The sequence below is a fragment of the Haemorhous mexicanus genome, chromosome 9 (assembly GCF_027477595.1).
Source record: "Haemorhous mexicanus isolate bHaeMex1 chromosome 9, bHaeMex1.pri, whole genome shotgun sequence".
NCBI classification, from domain to species: domain Eukaryota; kingdom Metazoa; phylum Chordata; class Aves; order Passeriformes; family Fringillidae; genus Haemorhous; species Haemorhous mexicanus.
In genome coordinates this window covers 9235033-9255722 of record NC_082349.1, presented here as the reverse complement: position 1 = coordinate 9255722, position 20690 = coordinate 9235033, and the positions used below count along the sequence as shown (strand labels likewise).

The 20690-nt window shown below is 54.1% G+C and overlaps 1 protein-coding gene across 1 annotated transcript; it reads right to left on the bottom strand.

The window, feature by feature from the left end:
- Positions 1-5711: 5711 nt before the first annotated feature.
- On the bottom strand, positions 5712-17827 carry LOC132330991 (uncharacterized). The gene is made up of 3 exons (XM_059853901.1): positions 16989-17827; positions 15854-16888; positions 5712-6232 (listed from the first exon to the last, which is right to left on the bottom strand). Exons 2-3 carry the CDS (start codon positions 16329-16331, stop codon positions 6054-6056), a joined length of 657 nt encoding a protein of 218 aa, XP_059709884.1. The 5' UTR covers positions 16332-16888; positions 16989-17827; the 3' UTR covers positions 5712-6053.
- Between the last annotated feature and the right edge of the window lie 2863 nt (positions 17828-20690).

Sequence of the window (20690 nt, the reverse complement as noted above, 5' to 3'; positions counted from 1 at the left end):
CTTTTCTCAGGGGAAAGAGAGCATGGTCCCCGTGGTGGGAAAGGAGGTGGCTGAATTCTGTGGCCTCTGGTCTGGTGGCCCTGTGGCCCCACACCACCCCATGGGCTCGCTGGCCCAGGGAGCATCACTGTGGGGTGACCCTGGGAGTGGGCGCAGGGGGTGTGTGGGTGCAAGCACAGTCCGTGGGGCTGGATCACAGTGCCCCCATCCTCCTCTTCCTTGGAGATTGACCCGGTTACCTGTAACCCTTTCTGGGGAGCAGCGCTGTGAGCAGAGCTCTGGTTTTGTGCTGCCTGACCTATTGCAGACACTGTGGGGCAGGAGAGGCCAACCACTGGGACAGGAAAGGCTAAGTGCAGCCCCCAACCCCTGCTCTCAGCCTGCCCCGTTTTGGCAATGGGATGTTCTGATGGTCTCCTGGGCAAGGCTGAAGTGTTGGTGCTGGTTGCAGCAAAGTGGTGATCCCCAGATCCCCGGGAAGAGCTCCATGATGCCAAAGCTGCCTCCAATTTAGGAATTGAATTCAGTCCACTCCTTTGGGGCATGGAACCCAGGCTGGCCCCATCAGCCAGCTCTCCTCCAGCCAGAATCCCACAGTGCCCAGGAGCCCCCAGTGCTGGGTTAAATCAGTCCAGTGTAGGATTATTGTGTCCTGAGTTTCCAGCTGGCTTCCAGCTTTTCCTTCCCACTGCCCCAGGTTCAGAGGTCTCCAAAGAACCTCCTACAGGTTTTGTGCAAAGAGGAGAACAAGAGACATCTCCCTCCCTGTGCCTGTCTTCTGCTGAACCTCTACAAACCCTGGAGAAGCCACACTGGACAGGGGATGCTCTGCCCAGGGAAGCTCAGACACCAGGTGGGATCTCCTGGGAGCCACCTGCCTCCTCTCCACCTTTGGGAACCTTCTCCTGAGATTCTTGGTGTCTGCAGCTCAGTGAGTGTGAGGCTGCTGAACGGGGTGCAAAGTCAGAGTGTGAACCAGGAAGGAGCTGAACCTTTGGGAAATGCCTCCCCAGGCTGTTTGTTCCCTGCCAGGGGCTGGCAGCAGGCCAGACCTTTGCTTTGGAGAATAATCCGCTGGCTTTAGAGCTCCCAGCACTCCTTAGGAGTGAAAAACAAGTGCTCAGAGCCTCGTGGGTGTGTGGCCATGGGTGGGTGACAAGGACAGGCTCAGGACTTCATTCCCTGCCTGTTCCAGCCCAGCTGGGCCCCAGCTATCCCCTTCCTCCTCACTGGGTGCTGGGCACTCCCCTGCCCCATCAGCATCCCTGATATTCCACCTTCTTCCCTCTTCCATCACCCATTGCTGAGCAGGAATCCCCCTACACCTCCTGTGCAGGACATGGATCTGGGGACGTCCTGCTCAGTGCCACCCCAGGGGTGACAACCAAAACACGTGTGTGCCCAGGAGATGAGTGTGCTCCTGGCACCAGCTCTGCCTCAGTCCCCAGCAGGGAGCAGCAGAAAAATCTGAATTGCTCTGCTGAGAAATTAATCTTCTTTCCCTGTCTTAGCTCAGCCTGACCTAGAAGAACCACCACCAGCCCCCCCACCACCAACCCCGGGTTGTATTTTTCCCTCTGTGGGGTGTTTAAAGGGAAAATTACAGCAAATGTGTTGCAAAGAAGCTGTGGGAGACAGGGGCCAGACCTCCAGCAGGACAAAGTGGTTTCAGACAGGATTTGCCAGGCTGCCCTCTCCTGAGACCCTGTGAGCTGGGGTGGGTGGACAGAGAAAATTTCATCTGCCCAAGCATGGGCAGTAGAACAGAAACAGTAAAAGGTCAAGAGCTGTGTTGGGTTCCTCCTGGCAGGGTGCAAAGTCAGGGGGACTTTTGGCTGGAGAGAAGTAAAAGCAGAGCTGCTGGAGAGAGAAATGGCAATGGGAGCAAAGCAGCTGCAGAGCTCGTGGCCTCCCTTGGTGGCTGTGGTCCTGGGGTGGTCACAGGGACTGGGGCTGGGTGGAAGGGCAGCACTGACCACCAGGACAGCCACAGGAGGTGAAATACGCCTCTCCCAGAGCCTGCTCCTGCCCCACACCAAACCTTCCACTGCCCCACTTCACATCCCTTTTCCCCAGTCCCTTCATGCCCAGGGATGAAGCCTGGATGGCTCAAATGCCATCTGTGGCTTCACAGGCACAGCCTGGGTGAGGGAAACCAGGCAGCCCAACACCAAAATGATCCTGGCAAGGTGCTGGAGCTCACATTTTGGGGGTTGCATCCAAGGAAGGGCTCCATCTACCTTTAAAGCTCATCAGCTGCCTACCCTCATCAGGGTTAGGGTTAACCCTGCTCCCGCCCTACTTCAGCTTCCCTTTTGTAAAGTCGGGGAAATAGAAAGGAAAGAAACCCCCAGTCTCCTCTTGTGCCTGAGGACTTTCTTGTGGCTGTGCTGAGTGGTTGGTTCCTGTTCCACAAGTCTTGGAGGAGAGCAGGGAGGCCAGGCAGTTGTTCTGGGGCTCATCTGTGTGTCTCTGTATGTGTGTCTGCCTGTCCCTCCTTGTCAGAGTGCAGCACCTGTGGCTGTCCCAGCCCTCCTGAAAAGGGATCTTGAGTCCAGAACCACCCCCAGCTGGGGTCTGTGCGCTGGGAGAGGGGCAATGCTGGGAGCCAAAGGGTTTTGAGGCAGTTTTTGGGCAGCAGCCACCGTTTTGGAGGCTCAGCCCTGTGTCTCAGGGCAGGAGGTGCAGGCAGTGTGAGCAGCAGGGATTATGGCTGCTATAAAAAGCAGCAGCATCTCTCCTCTCTGCTCCCTAAGGCGCTTAGGAGAGGAAGGAGGGAATTAAAGAGCAACCTCCTGCACTAAAGAGGTGCAGTCAGAATAGCCTGGCACACTCATGAGACCCCCTCCTCCCCAGCACCCCCAAAAATCCTCCCAAAGAAGCCCCCCCATGCTCTTCCTGGGTTGGATCACCAGAAACTTGTCCACTGCTCAGAGGTTGTGGGGGGCAAGGGGAGGGCTGAGGAGGAAAGCTGAGCCTGCAGAGGGGGTCCTGGTGGGCAAGAGGAGCACATGAGGATGCTGTACCATTTGCATGCCCCAAACAAAAATGTGCCTCCTCACTCATCTGCCTGGTACTGTCCTTCCACCCTGCTTCAAAGGTCCTCTGAGGCTACTGGTGATGGACAGAAAAACACTCAGATCTTGGAGGGACAGGGGTTGTTGCAGCCCAAAGCCATGCTCTGCCCCCGGTGTCTGGAGCCTCCGTGGTCTCGGGACTCTCTGACAGGCTCACAGTCAGCCTCAGAGCTCAGCATTAGCGGGGGCTCTGGTGACATCTTTGGGGACAAAGCAGGGGGAAGGCAGGTGCCAGCTGATGGCAGTGATGCAGGGAAGGGGGGATGTGAAGGGAGGTGGTGTGGGGAACAGCTGCCCTCTGTGGTATTGCCCTGTTCGTGGTAGGTTCCGGTGGGGTCCGTTCCGAAAGCAGCCCCGGGGTCCTGCAGAGCTCTGGTGCCAGCCCTGGCTCCGGGCGCTGCCCAGGAGTGACCCCGCAGCTCAGGGACGCGCTTGGTGTTTCCCCTCGCCGTGGACACTGCCGCAGCATCACCCAGTGCTTGGTCAGTCCCGGAGGTGGACACCGCCCCAGGGCCCCGCTGGCACCCCTGCAAAGGGGGGATTTCAGAGAGGCTGAGCGGAGGGGCTCGGGGCGCTCCCTGCCAGCCCTTCCCGGGCGGGCCCGGCTCCGGCGGCCACAGGAGGGAGCTGGGCTCCTTCCTTCGGCTCCTGCTCCGAGGCCAGCCCTCGGTGCGAGTCGCTGCTTGGTGCAGGAGCATCTCCTGGGGTCAAACCGCGTCTTGTGGGACCCCGAAGGTCTCCGGAAAGGAGCGAGAGCCCGGCTGCAGTGGAGGGGGCTGCCTCCACGCCCTGGGAAGCCTCCACCTCGTTCCCAGCAGCTGATGGGTGATGGGGCTGCAGTGCAGAGGAGTCCCTGGGCTGCTGCTGCAGCCGTGGGGGGAGCGGTTGTGCCCAGGGAGTGGCGTGTCCCCATGGTGAGCAGTGCCACTGTGAGACACGGTGTCACTGTCCCTCACCTGGGTGACCCCGGTGTCCAGCCTGCTGATGCTGAGAGAGCAGGGGAGCAAGCAAACTAGCCCCTCCCTGCACAACCTGCTGTCCCCCGGGAATCTGGAGTTTCCCAGTTTCCCCAGCCCACAGCCAGCTCTGGTGCTGCAGGGTGTTGTTCCCAGGGGCTGACAGTCACTGCGGGGATCATGCCCCAGCACCCCCCTCGTGCTGCTGGAGCATCCCTGTCCAGCTCTCCTCACAGCCGCAGCAGCACAGGGGAAGCCTGGCAGGTGCCAGAGCAGCCACGCTGCAAACCCAGGGTTAAAAAAAACGGAGAAAAATGACGGTGGCAGAACACAGAACACTGTCGGATCGGAAATGGTTAATTACGGGGGAGGTTTCCGAGGTACTGCCCTCCGCCTTTGCTTGCTGAAAAGCGACAAAGCCCCAGCCCAGGGTGGGACTGCTGGCTCTCATTAAAGCCCTTGGAGCAGGAGTTTGAAACCACATCCATTTTCCTTAAGCACTCTCAGAAGGGGAATATGCTGTTCTGGCCCCTGCTGTTAGTGGTGTGCTGGGTACTGCAGGCTGGAAAAAGGCAGGACTTGTCTCCCTGAATGTAGAGGCACAAGTCTGGACCACGGCCTCATCTCAGGACTGGCTCTGTGGCTTTTTAAGTTCAGAGAAGATGTGGAGTGTAAAGGGATCTTCATAAGGGAGAGGCACAAGGAATGAGTTTGGTCCCAGTGCCTCCACTCTGCTATACAGGGAAATTATGGATCCTGGTTTAAAACCCATACTGAGGTTTTTAAGAGCTGATCTTAAAACAGCAATGAAGCCATCAGGATGTTCCTTTTCCCACATGGTTTGGGAGCTTGCTCCACACATTTGCTGTTGCTGGCTTCCCCTGAGCCCACTGAACAGCGAGGAGATGGGATCTGCCTGGAGTTACAAATGGGAAAGGATGTCTTTGGGCACAGAGAAGGGCAGTTTTGGTTGGTGGTGCTCTGACTGGGAAGAGGAAGGCATCCAGGGAGAAGAGGGAGGTGTCCTTGCTCCATCAATGCACGTGGGGCTGACCCCAGTACAGAGCCAGCAGCCCTTGGGGTGGCAGGAAGTCTGGAGGTGGTCACACTGGGATGAATCTGGAGGATGAAGATATACAAGGGCTATTTTCCACGACAAAGAGTCTGGATTTCATGCAGATGGGTCCCTGTCCCCCTCTCCAGAAATGTTCCTCAGAAAAAGGGGTTGTACCTGCTCCCAACAGGGCTGCTCCCTGTCAGGGGGTGCTGGACTCAAGCAGAGATGTGGTGGAGGGAATGTGATGGCCCTGGTTTGGCTACAGGCCTAGAGAAATAAGGCTCCCTGGGAAGTCTCGCTGTCACCCTGCTGTCCCAGAGCCACAGGACACACCTGCTGAGAAGGGCTGTAAGCTGGAGCACTAAAACTAAAGGCAGGAGTGATGGCCCAGGCAGATCACCAATGTACTGGGGGATTTGGCCCCTGCTGACCTTTCTGCGCCTTTTTGCAGCTCCCAGCTCCCTGCTGTGCCCTGGGCCTGTCCCCAGAAATGCAGAAAACCACATTTCTCTGCAGCCTCCTTGTCTCCTTTGCCCTTTTCCCCACCCCACTCCCACGCCACTGGACAGCCACATGCCAAAGGACTGCCCGGCCTCTCTGCAGCTCATATCTCTTGCAAGCTTTGTTTGGTGGGTGTATTTTGCATTTGCTTTTTCTTTTTTGCTATTCACAGGGAACAAAGAGGGGGTCACAAACCCAAGGGCAGACGTCAGGACAGGGCTGACAAGCCTGGGAGAAGGGGTGATGCCACCCACCCCCACGAGGTCCTTAGAGGCCGGTAAAACCAGGGGAGGAGGGCTTTGCTCCACGGCGCCGGCTCTGCCCATCCCTTCCTCTCCCCGCCCGGCCCTGCAAGGCGGCTGCTGCACGGTTTCACTGCTCCATCCCTCCTCTGCATCCCGCTGCTCCATCCCGCTGCTCCATCCCGCTGCTCCATCCCGCCTGGCCCGGGCGTGGCGCCGGTCACGTCTGCTGCGGCAGGTGGCAAGTCTCGCTGATGGCAATGACCACGTCCTGGGGCTGCCGCTCCCGGTGCCGCTGCGGCGCCTCGGGCATCTCGCTCATCTCGTTGACGCTGTTGCTGATGCAGTTGATGTCGCTCTTGTTGCTGTTGTCATCCGGGTTGGGGCCAAAGATCCAGTCTGGAGGAGGGAAAAGCACAAGACAAGCCCCTGGTTACCTCCAGCTGTTTGCCTAGAGCTCAAAGCCCTGAAATTGTTTGAAAATTGCTGCCTCCAGCTAGACCCTACCTCTAGCTCTGGGTGCTTCCCCCTCCAGGAGTGTTCCTTGCCCATCCCTGCCCCTTCAGCTCCCTCCACTCCCCTGGTGCTGGGATCTCTGCTCTTCCCAGCTCTGGGCTGGTTTTCAGGCTGCTGGTTTCTGGAAGCCCTCCCGGCTTAAGCAGATGAAATCACCCTGATAATCCCAAAAATTAGAGTGAAGTGCTTCCAAAGTGAAGTGTGCATCTGGGGTCTCTAGCAATCTATTTCCTAAAGTGGGATTTTGCTGTCAGTCAGAGTAAGTGATTAAATAACTATGTGTCATCCAAATGGGGCTGGAGACGTGGCTGGGACATGGCTTTTCTGCCTTGAGAGTACATTACAGCCATGGCAGGGCCTCAAACTCTCCATGGCAGTTTTGGGGCTGTGCTTCTTGCTGGTCACCAGAGCGCCAGGACCTGGCTCTGAGCTGATCCAGCCACTGCCACAACCCTGGGGGTGACTCATGCCCCTCCAAAATACAGTGTCACTGCTGGATGCCAGCGTGACTGAAACATCCCCTGCAGCACTAGGGACTGCAGCTGAGTGAAAGCAGGCAGTGCTGCTTCCCAAACTGCTGTCTTTGAGAAAACCTGGCTATTTGGGCAGTGAGAGGCCACAGCCCACTGAGATGGGAAGGCACCAGCAATGAGGATACCAAAGCTGGGGAAACCCAGGCGAGGGGAGAGCAGCCCCAAGACCTTGTGGCTGTGGGCAGTGGAGCAGCAGCACTCCCCTGCTTTAGCTCTGCTACCAAAATAAAGCAGAGGTGGCTACCAGGAGGCAGACAAAAGGACCAGCCTGGTTTTGTTGTTCCTGAGGAGCTCTGCTAAATAAGCACTGGATCCCACAGAATACAATTTCTCTCCTTTGTGCTGTGGGGCATTTTCTGTCCCCACAGGACATTCCAGTTATGGTAGAGGACACAGGCTTCCTGATGGGGCAGGGACACAGAAATGCCATGCCAGTGAGATGATGTCTTTCTCATGGGCTATGGAAAAATATTTTGCAGCAAAACTAGGACTGAATAATGGTAAATGCCAGGGTGGGATGTCAGGTGTGAAGTGAATGGAAGATCTCATTTCTCAGCTCACAGTGGTGGCCAGACATTTCTTTAGGTGTGAGCAGACAGACAGGAATGACCTGTGGGCCTCTCTATGCTCAGTGTGTGCACCACAAGTCAAGTTCTGGGCTTTTTTTGAGAGACCCAAACCTTCCTTTTTTTTTTTTTTTGACTTTCACGATGATGCTCATGCTGTGGAGCCAGGGTAGATGACCACTCTGCCAGGGACAGGGAGTGGAGGGGGTTGTGCCCCACTGCCAGCATGGGCTGGCTGGAGAAGGTGGCTGTCTCCAAGGAGGGTGGAGCTCCCACCGCACTGGGCACTGGCAACATGTCCAGAGAGTGAGTGTTTTTCCTTGGTTTTCCTATTTTCCTCACCTTCATTACTGTGCTAGCAGGGTTTGCTGGTTGTCCAATAGGAAAGGCAGAAGAACCACCACAGCTCCCTCCACTGTGGCTGCACCACAGTGCTGGCAAGAAGGATTAGGAAACTCAGCAAAGAAGTGGTCCAAAGGTTTTTGGGGAGCCCTGAGTCTGCCCTGAGTCCCAACCAGGACATTTAGCTTTCACTTGCATAACCCACCTGAGGTTGGGCTCCCCATCACAACCCTTCCCCAAGGAAAATCAGCCAAGCCCAGAAGGCTCACTTAGGATGTTTTTTCTTTATAGCTTTGATTTTGCTTGGCTTTACTGGGTTTAGACTAAAGGCCAAACACCTTCTTTGTGGTCTGGTCCATCCCAGACAGAGCCTCTTGGCCCCAAGACCTTGCAGGCTGCAGCAGCCCCCACACAGCTGCTTGCCGTGAGGAGAAGCCGAAGGCAGTAACAAGATTGCCTCCTACAAATACTATTACAGTTCTCAACTCGCTTTCCTTGACGTCAGCCGTAAAACTCCAGTGGGAGCAGCAGGGAGGAAGGGGAATAATCTGTAGAAAAAGGGTGATGGGTCCTCAAATATCCCGGGAGCCACTGGATAAGGATTGCTGTGTGCAACGAGATGCAGAGAGTGTTGCATGCCTGTGAGTAGGGGTAAGTGGCATCTGGTGGCCAGATGATGAACCCCTGGTGACATTTGTGGGCACAATAAGAAGCAAGAGCTGGATGAGGCACTGTGGTAAAGGCAGAGAAGTGCAGGGGGTGGGTGTGTTGGGAGAGCACCAAGGGCACCAGCAGAAGCCATGGGAGAAGTGTCACAGTGCATTGCCACCAAAGGGGATGTGGCTGGCCAGGGTGCCTGGGGAAGGTGGCTGTGGGGGGCTGCCACAGTCCAGCTCCTGGGTGAGAGCAGGCTGGATTGTGAGTGCTAATCCGAACCACTGCTTCCCTGGGAATTATTTCTGGAGCCTGCTGGATCTAATTACCCAGTAATCTGCAGGAAGATGTAATTAGGCTGTCATTAGAGGGTATTTACTGCGATGCCTTTATGATTTGACTGTGTAAGTAAGGAGTGAAGTAATTACACAATTACATGTTATTTGTGGCCATTTATGGCCTGTAACTTCAGCGTGTTGCCATGTGTGGAAGAGGGGAGCGAGGCCCCGTGGAGCTGGCAGAGGATGTCCTGCCAGCAGGACCCTGGAGAAACAACAATAAAAATGTCAGCACCCTCAAGTCCCCTGCCAGGCACAGCCAGCTCCATCCCAGCCAGGCTCCATCCATCCCAGCTTCTCCCTCTGGCTCCTCTCAGTTTGAGAGCAAGGAACCAAGATCTCCAGGGGTCACCCATGGCATGTCTGGGGAGGGAGGAGGGAGAAGAGAGAGGAGACCTGCACCTCTTTGCCATCAGTGGGATTAAACCTCGCTCTGATGAGGAAGGAACTTCGCAGGGGATGGAAGGCACAACCTCACGCCATGTGCCAACACAGGCTGGAAAACCTGGATAATGAACCCTGCACAGGGGTGTAACTGGGTGAGGGGGGTGGCCAAGGGCTGGGAGCCAAGGAGTGGTGGTGGGCAGCCAAAGGAACCTGCAGCCCTCAGCACCATGTCAGGTATTTCTCTCTCCATCCCTTACAGCTGGCAGGGGCATGCATGAGCCACAAAAAATATACACAGTGAGGAAAACAAAATCCTCTTTTGGATCTAAGTACACATATGGATTCACACAAACTCCAGCCAGAAGGTGAGCAAAGTTAGGCTGAACCTAATGACACATAATGGATCTGGGACAGCAACAGGCAGAGCTGGGATGAGGAGGGATCACACAGTGTGCTCCTGGGGCAGTGGCACATCCACATCCAGGACAGTCACACTCTGGAGATAAGAAGAAGCATTGCCTGTCCCTACCCAGCCACTGGAAGGAGCACGGGTGTGTATGTGAATGTCTTGGATAAAAGAGAGGAACAAAGTGACTTTCTCAGCCAAGCTGGGGAGCAGCATCTAACCTAGAGACCTTCTTCCTGCTGGCCAGGTGCTGCTGAGGCTCAGTGTGCCTGCTGGGGTCTGCAGGGCCAGTGGAGAGGTGGGAAGTGCTGAGGTGGGGTGAGATCGATACAGAGCGATTGATCCAAAGCAGCTGGAGAGAGGAGATAGAGCAGGCTGGGCAAATCAGGAGCTGTGGAATAGCAACTCTGTTATTGTTGTTAGCCCCAAGCAGCAGAGTGACGTGGCACAAAATGCCCCTGCATCTTCCTGTCTCTGTCCCAGTCTTTGTCAGCGCCCCTGGAAGCAGGACCCCTGGGACAGGCTGTATTTTTGGGGACACAAAAACACTGGGGTTGCCCAGATGTCACAGCGTGCCCTTCTTGTACCAGCAGCATGAGGGCTGGTTCTTGCCCAGAAACCCCTGACAGGGCAGGCAGCGGGGAGCAGCCTCCTGTTGTCTGGGTGCAGAGGGGCACAGGGTTGCTGTGTGCTCAATGTCACCCCAAGAGGGTGGCCCGGTCCCCTGCATTCACTGGTGGCAGGGTGGGATGTCTGTGAGGCATTTCAGCTGCTGAGAAAGAGACATCCCAGGCAGAAGAGCAGAAGGGGGTGGGAGAAAGGGCTGAAATTTAAATGCAGCCTGGTGAGTGAGACATTCACAGTCCCTGTAGAGATGGAAACAGGAAAGGAAGGGGCGACATGTTCGATGAACAATCAGACTCATGCTCTACTTTTGCTTTAAATGGAGCTGGGTGTGAAAGCAGCTGCTAAAAAAGCTCTTTTCCCATCAGCAGGAGCAGAAGTACCTCTTTCTTTGAAAAAAGTCCTGACCCAGCAATCACACTGTGCTCTGCAGCAAGGCAGGGCCAGCTCTGGCCAGAGCATTCCTGATGGACATGAGTTCAAGGGTATTCCTCGTGTCTCTGACACGATGCAGCAGTCACAGCTGGATGTTGTAGCTGTCTCATTTGCTGGACAGACTCTACTTATTCATTAGCAAAATCAACAGATAACTCCCAGGTTTGTTCTGATGGAAAATCTGTGTCTACCTCTGGCAACAGCAATGTGTTAGAAACCCCCCTTTTCCCCTCAGATTCACTTCTTCCTAAATGAATTTCATGTTAGGGTTTGTTCTTCCTTCCCTGTTTTGTAGAAATTTCTCAGCTTTGCTGTTCTGCCTGAGTCAAAATTGTCCTGCACCCCAAACAGCAGGAGCACTCTGCTTTGCTGATGGACAGGTAAGGACACTGCTCCTCTGCAGAGCTGTCACCAGCATGAAGCATCTGGTGGGAAAAGGGGTGACATGGAAAAGGCACTCAATTAATTATGATATTCTCTTAAAAACAGCTTCTCTGCATGCACCAGAGCAACCCTGGACCAAGCCTGCATTTATCCCAGTCCCATCCATCAAGCAGCATTGCAGCTCCAGAGAATGGGTCTCTGAGAGGTGGTGACTCAAGTGGTAGGTGGGAGGCAGGCATGGTCCTGGGGGTGGATATTTGCTATCCATATCTTCCAGAGGCAGAGTGAAGGTGACCAGAGTGTGAGGAGCCCTGCTGGGTCTCAGCTCAGGGGAGACCAGTGCTTGCAGACAAACACAGCCCTCGCCCCCAGGACCTGGCACAGCCCATCCCTGGACCACATGATGGCAGGAATGGGAAGGCTGCTGTGGGATGGTGCATCCCTGAGGCCTTGGTCAGTGCCTGGCAGTGTGTGCTGGAAGCCATTGCTCTCCTCCAGCTCTGAGCTCCAAAGGTTTGGCCTCAAATGCAGCTGTCCTGGAGTGGGCCCTTTGTGCAGGGTCAGACCACTGTGGCTCATTGTCCAGCCAACAGCCCCAGCCTGTGAGGGGGAGTGGTGAACTATCCTACAGCAGCCACTGCTTCCCCAAACAACACCTCAGGAACTCCTGATGCACCCCCACGCACCAGAAAGGAAACAGGCAGGGGATCACTGTGAGAGGTGGGTTAGAACCGAGATAGAAAAGCAGAAGGGAACCTGACGTGGTTTCTTCCCACAGCTTTGGGAGGCAAAGGAGTTATCCTCAAAACAGAGCTGGAAAAGAAGAGGTATAAGTCCTCTCTGATGGACCTAAGATCTGTCTGCAATCCCTGCCATGGGCTGAATTATCCTCAGAGTCCTGTGGTTTTGTGTGGAGCAATTAAAAGTGGATCCCGTGTCCCTGCAGGATCGCCCAGCAGATATTTTCAGCAATGCCACATTCATGCACAGTTTCTTTGTTCAAGACCATTTCCTAAAGAAGCCTGAAATGTGGTGGTTGGAGATAAGGCTGAAAAACAAAAATATGGCTGGTGGGTCAAAAGGGCAAAGAAAAGAAAGACCCTGCTCCAAGGATGGCGTAGGGCTTTGAGAAGTCCCAAAGCCTTCGACCAGCACAGTCCTGCCAGTGCCAATGAACCTGCCCTGCCTTGCCCCAGCTGGGCATCTGCCTTGGGACCATTCCTCCAAGGGAAAAGTTTCCTCCAAGGTCTCCTCTGGAGATCAGCAGCCCGGAGGAGACCTTGGCTGAACCGGGTGACAGCAGCCAAGGTCTCCCTGCAAGGCGTTGCTCCCACGCAGCCCGGCAGACCCTTCCTTCCCGAGTGCTTCCCGTGCAGGAGCGAGATGCTTTCCCCTTTCCCGGCGACCACACGCGTGCAGTCTCCATGGCAACAGCTTTGTTTCCAGTCAAACTTTTTATTTTTTCCCCCCTTTTCCTCCTTTTTTTTTTTTTTTTTTTAATTTTAAATAGGAGCGATATTCAGCGAGCTGCTGGGGACGGAGGAGGGAGGGCGGGCAGATTCCCAGGATTGCAGTAATTAGGCGCCTCGTACGGTGGTGACAGCCTTGTCATTTGCCAAGCCCGCTCCTCGCCGCAGCGCCGGCTCTGGCAGCTCTCCAGCGCTTCAGAGTTAAGCAGCTTTCCAAACGCTTCGACCCAATTTGCCTTGACTGCTGGTGGGGTCTGAGCCGTGCTCACGCAGGAGCCTTCCTCCCACCCTCCTCCTGGGGCTCGTGTCCAACCCCAAGCAGAGACATCTGATGAGTTTTGGGAAAGCCAAACGTGAGACTTGGTCAGCTCAAAGGTAGCAGGAGGGACTGGAGGGAAATGAAGGCGTTTGGGGCTCTCCTTGGCCAGGGCTCTTCAGGAAGAGCTGAAGAGGGGTTCTTTCAGAGCCCTCTTATCCATATCCAGGTGCTCTGCCTTCCTACTCTCCAATGCATCTTTCCTCCTTCTCCTATGCAGTTCCCATTTTCCACTCCTCCCCAGCCTGCTGGGCATCACAGCAGTGCTCACGTCCCCCTGGGGATGCCTGGGCAAGCTCTAATTGATTTCTTTAAGAAGCATCTGCAAGAGAGGTGTCGATGTCTCAAATAACCGTTCAGATTTCGAAGGGGGAAAACCTTGGCAGCATCCCAAGACCCCCTTCACCATCCAAAACTGAGCCCAGCACCTGCTTCTCATTGCTCCTGGGAGAGCAGGGGCCTGGCTGATGCTTTGACTCCCCAAGCCGTGTCCGACAAGCTGTTATTGAGGAGTCACAATCATCCCCGCTGCCTCCAAGTGACTGTTTAAAGCAGCGATTAACTATTCCCACTTTAATCTCCCTGAAACAGGCTCCAGCCCTTTGGCATCTTATTTCCATCTCTCCCTGTGTATTTCTGAACATGATTAGTGCAGAAATGCTGATAGCAGAGGCTGGAGCTGCTGCCGAGTATATCAATCCAGGCATTGTGTTAAGGCAGCTAATAGAGCAGATTCTTATTTACTGTCCCTTGGTCTCTCTGTCCAGTCCCTAGAGTAATTTTATGCAAATTCATTCAAATTAAACCCCTTCTCTTTAAAGGCTGTTCCTTGCAGTGTTAACAAACACGGTCTCGTCCGCTCTCCTCCGAGGACTGGCTCATTTTAAGTGTGAAAACTGTGGGAAGATGGGCCTGGAGTGCTAACTAGGATGAGCTGGAGGCAGCCTTCAGCACTGAGGGGTGCTGCTGGAGTTTGGGAAGTGCCTTCTCCTCTCTGCCTGGAGGGGGAAGAAGCTCACATACAGATTTCTGACCCTAACTTGGAGAGATATTAGCTCACCCCAGGGCAGGGAGGATGCTTTGCCCTCAGCAAGGGTGTTCAACTGGGAAAAGGCTTCTTCCAAAGTGGCAGGAAGTGAGCAGACCCAAGTGCTGTCCCTGTGCTTGTCCAGCCCCTGGGATGGCTGTGGTGCTGTGAAAGGCTGTGGAAATCCCTTTGCAAAGGGCTTTGCAAGAGAAGGGCACCCTGCTGACCTCGTCCCACGCAGAGGCTCAAGTTAAAGGTCAGCACGGAACACTGGTGCTGAGTTGGAAGCAGCATACCTGGGGCCCAGGTGCCCCTGACTGCAGTTGCAGCCCCCCTCTGTGCCTGGAGGGACAGGGCACTTCTGTGGATTCTGCCCTGCTTTGCAGCACCCACCCAAGGGGTGGTTTGAGCACCCACATCTCTGCTCTCCTGCATCAGGGGCCACAGCAACGGGGGCAGGGGTGGCTGCTCTGTGGGGGCACTGGGACTGGACTGGCCCCTGCCTCGGGGGAGTTTCTAACCTGGCCTGACCTGGTCCTTTGAGCTTCTTGGGGCAGGAGTGGGTATATTTTTAGGTGCTGTCCCCACTGCCTACCTTTGTGGGGAAGGCAGCACTAAATCAGATGAGCGGCAGAGCCAGGTGATGTTACAGCCCCAGCAAGCTGCTGATTAAGTGTTAAATTTAACACTTTAAGACAATATATCCCTTTCCTTCCATCTGGAGCAAAGAAAAACTCCTCAGCAGCAGCTCCCTGCTGTTTTCTAGGCTCAGCCTCATGTGAGACCCCAAGTACTGCTCCCTACCAGCAGGTTTGACCTTTCTTGTCCCAAATAACCCCCCTCTAAATCCCTGTGTCCTGGAGCTGCTGGCCCTTGCCCAGTCATGACCCTCTGCCCAAAGGCCTTGGCTTGCCCTCCCCTCAGCAAGGCAGGGGTGCTGCCCACCCCCAGGCACTGGCTGGAGTTTTGGCTGCTGTGTGTCTCCTGTGTCCCAGCAGCAGGGAGATAAAGCAGAATCATGAATGAACACGTGGATTTTGTTCCAGATGAGTGTGATCTCCCTACCCCTGCAGAGATGGAGCCCGCAGGGCTTTAACCCTGATTGGGGGTCAGGCTCAGAGCAAGGCTGTGCAAAGGGATTTCAGCCTCGTTTCCCTGTGCAGGGCATTGTTCCCAGAGCTTTTGGGGATTGTGCACATCTGCAGGAGCCAGGAGCTTAAATTCCTCTAGGGATCCCTTCTGGATCTCTATCCAGGCTGGAAAACTGTAACCAGCACACTGAAGCAAGGCCCTGACACCCAAAAGGACACGATGGCTGTCAGGGTGTAGGGACCAAAAGCACCAGGGATTTAGATGGGAATAGGGCACATTTGCACTCCCCAGCTCTTGGCCCCAATGGTGAGGGACAGCATTCATCAGCAATAGGATGAAACCAAAGAGGAGGAAGGCAAATCTCAAAAAAAGGTACCCTCTTTGGGCTGTCATTGCATGGATTTGTTGCAGGGGCTGTGATGGCTGTTCTAAAGCAACCAGACTGCTGAGCTGTGTTTCCTAGGAGTTTGTAGACTCACTGGTGTCTAATAAGGGGTTAAGCTCATATGGCAGATTTTTCTTTCACTATGCACTAATGGGTTGTTATCCTGTGCTCAGGTATCTGTTGCCATGAAACTTTTCATGTTGGAGACCTCTAATCCAAGCTCAGTTGAAACTGGCCAAGGGATTTTTCAGTCGTTTGGCAACCCAGACTCACGCACACACATTTATGCACACGCACACTGGCACAAGATCTGCTCCTGTAGGAAGGGGGCTAAACCCAAGGATTTTCTCTGGGAAGATGGTCAACACAGAACTCAGTTTGGAGAACCCAGCATATTGAATAAACTAACAATCTTGCAAATGTGAAAGGGTCAAAGCTTGGTCTAAAACCCACCCAAATCAAAGGAGACACGCAAGGCAGCACGTCCAGCCTTGGCACCAGGCTCTTTTTGGCCACAAGCACACAATGCATGAAGCCCACACTCACCTACAAAGTCGTAAATGAGGTCCTTGATGAGATGCCCGACGATGGCGTACGCCACTGCCACCACCACCAGGGCTGCCATGAGGAGGTAGAGGACAGCCTTGGGCAGAGGAATGGCATCTCGAGGAGGGGGTTTGTACTCCTTGTAGAGCTGGTCATTGTCCGAGTATGAGTACTGGAACAAGTGGTCCAGGCCAGCTGTAAAGTTGCTGGAGTTCATGGACTGGCTATTGGACAGGTAGTTGTCCTGTTCGGGGTCCTGGAGGACACTTACCACCGAGCTGGTGGTGGCTTCCACTTGCTGTACCAAGTTCAGAGTCTTGTTAACGCTGGGGAGGATTTGGGAAAGGAAAGTGCTCCAATCTTTGATGGCACTGATGTTGCAAATAATCATAATTGCAATGAGGAAAGAGGTCTCCAAGCTCAAGAGACTTAAAAGGGAGAGAAAGAGGTGAGAATTGCTGTGCTTACACCAAACCATGTACTGCAAAGCGGGCAGAGAAGGTCTGGATGGGGTACGTTTCTCATTTGCAAATTCTTACATGATCCGGTAGGGATGCATCTGTGGTACCTCGTCTCACTCCTGGAAATGCCCGCAGAAAACCCCTATGGGCATGAAGTTCCTTAGGAAAAAGTAGGTGCTGGAATGATTTTGACCGATATCATTTTTGTTCCTCAGCAGCCTGTCCCTTATGCTACTCACCGATGAAAACCAGAGAGACAGGATCCTGTAGATATTTTCAGTCATCTGGAAAAGAAAGATAAATTGCCCTTCTCCAGCTTTTTTTCTTCAGAGGCGATGGTCCTTGGCGAGACAGAAATCCCCCCTTGGCTCTGCCCCAGGCTCGGTCAGGCTCAAGGTGCGCGGTGCGGTCCCGGCTCTCCCGTTCGCGCTGCCCAGAGCGTTCGCAGAGGAGACAAATGTTCAGACCCCACAAAGTTCAGCTGCTCCGCTCTGCGACGGGGCCGGCGGCGCGCAGCTCCTGGCCATTCCAGCCTGGCTTTCAGCAACTTCTACCGGCATCTCCCGATCGATTCCTTTAAAAACAGAACCAAGTCAGAGACAACGAGCATGCCGGCAGAGAGCCCAGCACCCGCTCCCCAGCCCAGTCCACGAGCGGCCGGTCTCGGGTTTTACCTTACAGACTTTTCCAAGCGAACAGATCCTCTCTCCTGATGCTCCAGCTTGTTTCATTCCGGGCTGGGTCCCTGCGGAGCTCCCCGCACGCAGCCGCCGATCCGCTGCCGCTGCCCGCTGCCGTGTGCGGGGTGCCCGCGTGTGCGTGTGCGTGTGTGTGACACTCCTCCCCGTCCTCTTCCCTCCTGTCCCTTCACCTGCCGGCTCTTCCCAGCCTCCCCGGCTCCGGCAGCGAGGGGGATTAGCTGCCGGGAGGTTGGCTCCAAAACTCCTGAGCGTGCTGGGAAGCAGGCTGGGAGCGTGGGCTCAGCCTCCGCCGCTGCTCCCCGGGGAGCTAATCCTTTCGATGACAAAAGATGAGCTTTGATCCGTCTGCTGGATGTTCCCGGGGAGGTGCAGGGGAAGGTGGGGAGCAGCCGGAGCGCTCGCGTGGGTAGCCCAGGTCCAGCCGCCCGCGGGCGCTGAGCTCAGCCTTTGTCTGGGAGCGGAGCCGGCGGCAGGGAGGAATCACATCGCGGGCGCTGCCGGGAGCGGGGCGGACATCATCCATCCCACCGCCAGCATCCCGCAGGAGTGATGCTCCCCACAGCCCCGCTCCCTCCCCGGCTGCCTCCGCCCTGCAAAGTTTGGGCATCGGAGGGATGACTGGTTTGCAGAAAGCACGGAGGGTTTGAGGCTGAGCTCCCTCACCATCTCCCCTCCCTGCTAAGCTGTTTGCGCCAACTGGTAAGAGCCAGCTTCCTTGGTCACCTTGATAATGGTCTGAAACTGGTTCATGTTCCCTACAAATACAGCTCATCTGCCTTAGTGGTGGGATCTCTGGCATCACTGAGTTGCTGGCTTGGCTTAAAGGCAGTGGGACATATTTAAAGAGGAGGAAGAGGAAATCTTACAGAGGGGGAAATTGTCTTTCTATATTTGGAGGTGAAAATAAATCACAGCCCACCTCCCTTTTTTTTTTTTTTTTTGTTTTGTTTTGTTTTGTTTTGTGCTGCTTCCCCATGTAAGAAACAGCTGTCACGGGGGCAAGAAAAACACCACAATAAGCATGAAAGCAGCCAAATGGAGCTTCTGAGAAACAACAGCAAAAGATTAACTTTGTGTGTGTGTGTGTGTGTGTGTGTGTGTGAGTGTGTGTGTGTGTTACCAGCCAGCAGCAATCCTGCCAGCTGCCTGGGGGTTGGAAGAGTATAGAATAAAACGGCAACATCTCCTGTGCAATAATATCACCAGGGTTTGGGTTGGTGATGGACAGATTGTACCAGCCCAGGAGCAAAGAAAATGTTGAGGAAAAAGCTGTTCTGCCCTCCCTGGAATGTGCATGGACCATGTCACAGTCATTTCTGGTGCCCAGGACCATTGAACAATATCCTAAAATTTCTTCTCACAAGTGACAGAGCTGTGACTTGTTACAGAAGAATATCTGGGCAGATGCATAGATACATATCCTGCAATGGGATAAGTCCTGATGTCCCCCTGCCCCAGCATCTTGATGTCCAGAGTTGGAGCTGCTACTCTGCCTCCAGAGCATGAAGATGCAGAGATGCTTTGAGGGCCAAGGCAAGAGTCAGGAGCTAAGGGCAAATGGCTCCTCTGTCAGATTCTCTACCAGATTTTATCCTTCTAAGATGGAAAATATGGCAATATTATTGTTTTTATAAGAACTTTTCAGTGTGAAGTGAGTTTTGGCTCTGTGCAGGGGTAGTACAGTGCAGTCTGGCTTTGCTCTGCTCAGAGGCACATCCTTTGCCTGGGGTTCTCAGGAGGAGAGAACAACCCCCAGGACATGGCCACTGGTCACTGGGGACTGAAGCTGCTCCAAAGCTGTCCTTTCACCACAGCTGTTTGGTGCTAGCAGTTGCCATGGCACCAGTGCATCAGCCAGAGGGAACAGGAGAGCACCTAGTCCAGCTGACCCACCCCTGTGCCTGGCTTCAGCTGTGGCTGTCCCAGGCACTCCCACCGTGTTGTACCCCTTTATTCCCAGGAGGGGATGGACCTGAGTGATTGGAGGCAAAGGGTTTGCAAATGTGTGAGTACCTGGGGAGATTAATCAGAGCTGAGGGCAAGAGGAGCAGCTCTCTGTGTGCCTGGGGACAGCTGGTGACAACAACCCAGACCTTGCTCCAGTGGGACACAGGGCAAATCCCCTCAGTTTCCTAAACCTCCACGGAGTACTTCTGGGAAAAGGCAGGAAAAGCACTCGGGAAAGCTCTGAGCTCTGCTGCAGACACTGACTCCATTAAAGGGGCTTAGGGCAATACCAAAAAACCACTCCCTCACCATTTGTGTTTCCCTGCAGCGGAAATCAAGTTGGCTCCTTTCATTTTCATTAACACCCTTATCAATTCAAAGTGACTAAATAGATGCTTAACTGTTCATTATACACTCTCTGCATCTCCGGTCTGAAAGGGAGCCTTCATTTCCACAGTTATGGTTTCCAACCCATTACAGAGGGAGAGAGCATGGAGAGATACACAAGTGTGGATTTTAATAACCTTATATTTCAATCTATTATTAAAAAAAATGTTTGCATTTACTGTGATGGGGGGAGATTAAAAGGATTGCCATGGATTCCACTTAGCGAACATTGCTAATGATTTCAATAAATCACTCTAAATAAAAATCACAATCTCCACAATTCCACCCAAATGCCATTTGGCAAAGGGGTTGATTATGGAAACAAAATGAATTTCAGAATTAGCTGCTTGTCCTAATGCAATTGGACAAATTAAATTTAGGGATACACACATATCCAATAACACACATATCTAATGCAGAACAGCGGTGTTTTGGCCCCTGGGAAAAAGAACAAATAATGTTTTAGTGGGTTAAGACAGATCTTGTCCCTCATGATGGATGTCAAGTGTTTGTTACAGCTATTTCCTTAGTATTTTTATTTTATGGCTCACCCTCTGTGAAGCTACAGTCAAAGCACTGGTGGTTTATTTCCACCAAGGCAGGATCCAACTGACTACTGGGACACGACTTTGGTAATGGTTGTGTCCATGCAGAGCTGAAAAACCACTCTGACACATCACTAGCAATGCCCAGAGCAGATAGTCTGGACTCCTGCCTGTGACTGGGACCAGATCCCAGGATCTCTGCAGAGGGTGAAGCCCAGGTTCTACACCAGATCTGGGGATCTGATGCTGCTCCCAGCTCTGCTGCTGGCTGCGTGTCCTCTGCTGTGACATGTGAGGGACCAGGAGGCCACAGGCTGTGGATGTGGCACCACCTGTCAGGTGCAAACAGAGCTGTAGGGGTGGAGTTTATTGCTGTGCACTGTGCCGTGGCTTAGGAGGGCTTTGTGTCTCTCCCTGGATCAGAGCTATGCAGAAGTTGGCCGAAAATGTAGTCAGGAGGTGCAGCTCCAGCAGCAATACCTCCATCTGCACTTCTGAGTGAGACATTTGTCTGCCCAAGGGTCGTTTTTACAGCCTGAAGGGTTTTTTGTGTCTCTTTTCTGTGCTGGCTGCCAACTCCAAACCCTGATGCTCACCAGAGAAACCTCTCCACCTGGCCAGAAGAACAGGCACAACAATTTACACCCTCACATGGCACAAGGTAAAACACATCACAGGACTCCTTCAAACTGCTCAGATTTCAGGTGTGCAGGGGGACATTCCTATCCAGATGCTGGCTCGTGGGGGCTGCACAGCTCCTGCTCGAGTCCCTGCAGCCTTCCCCTGGAGGAGGCAA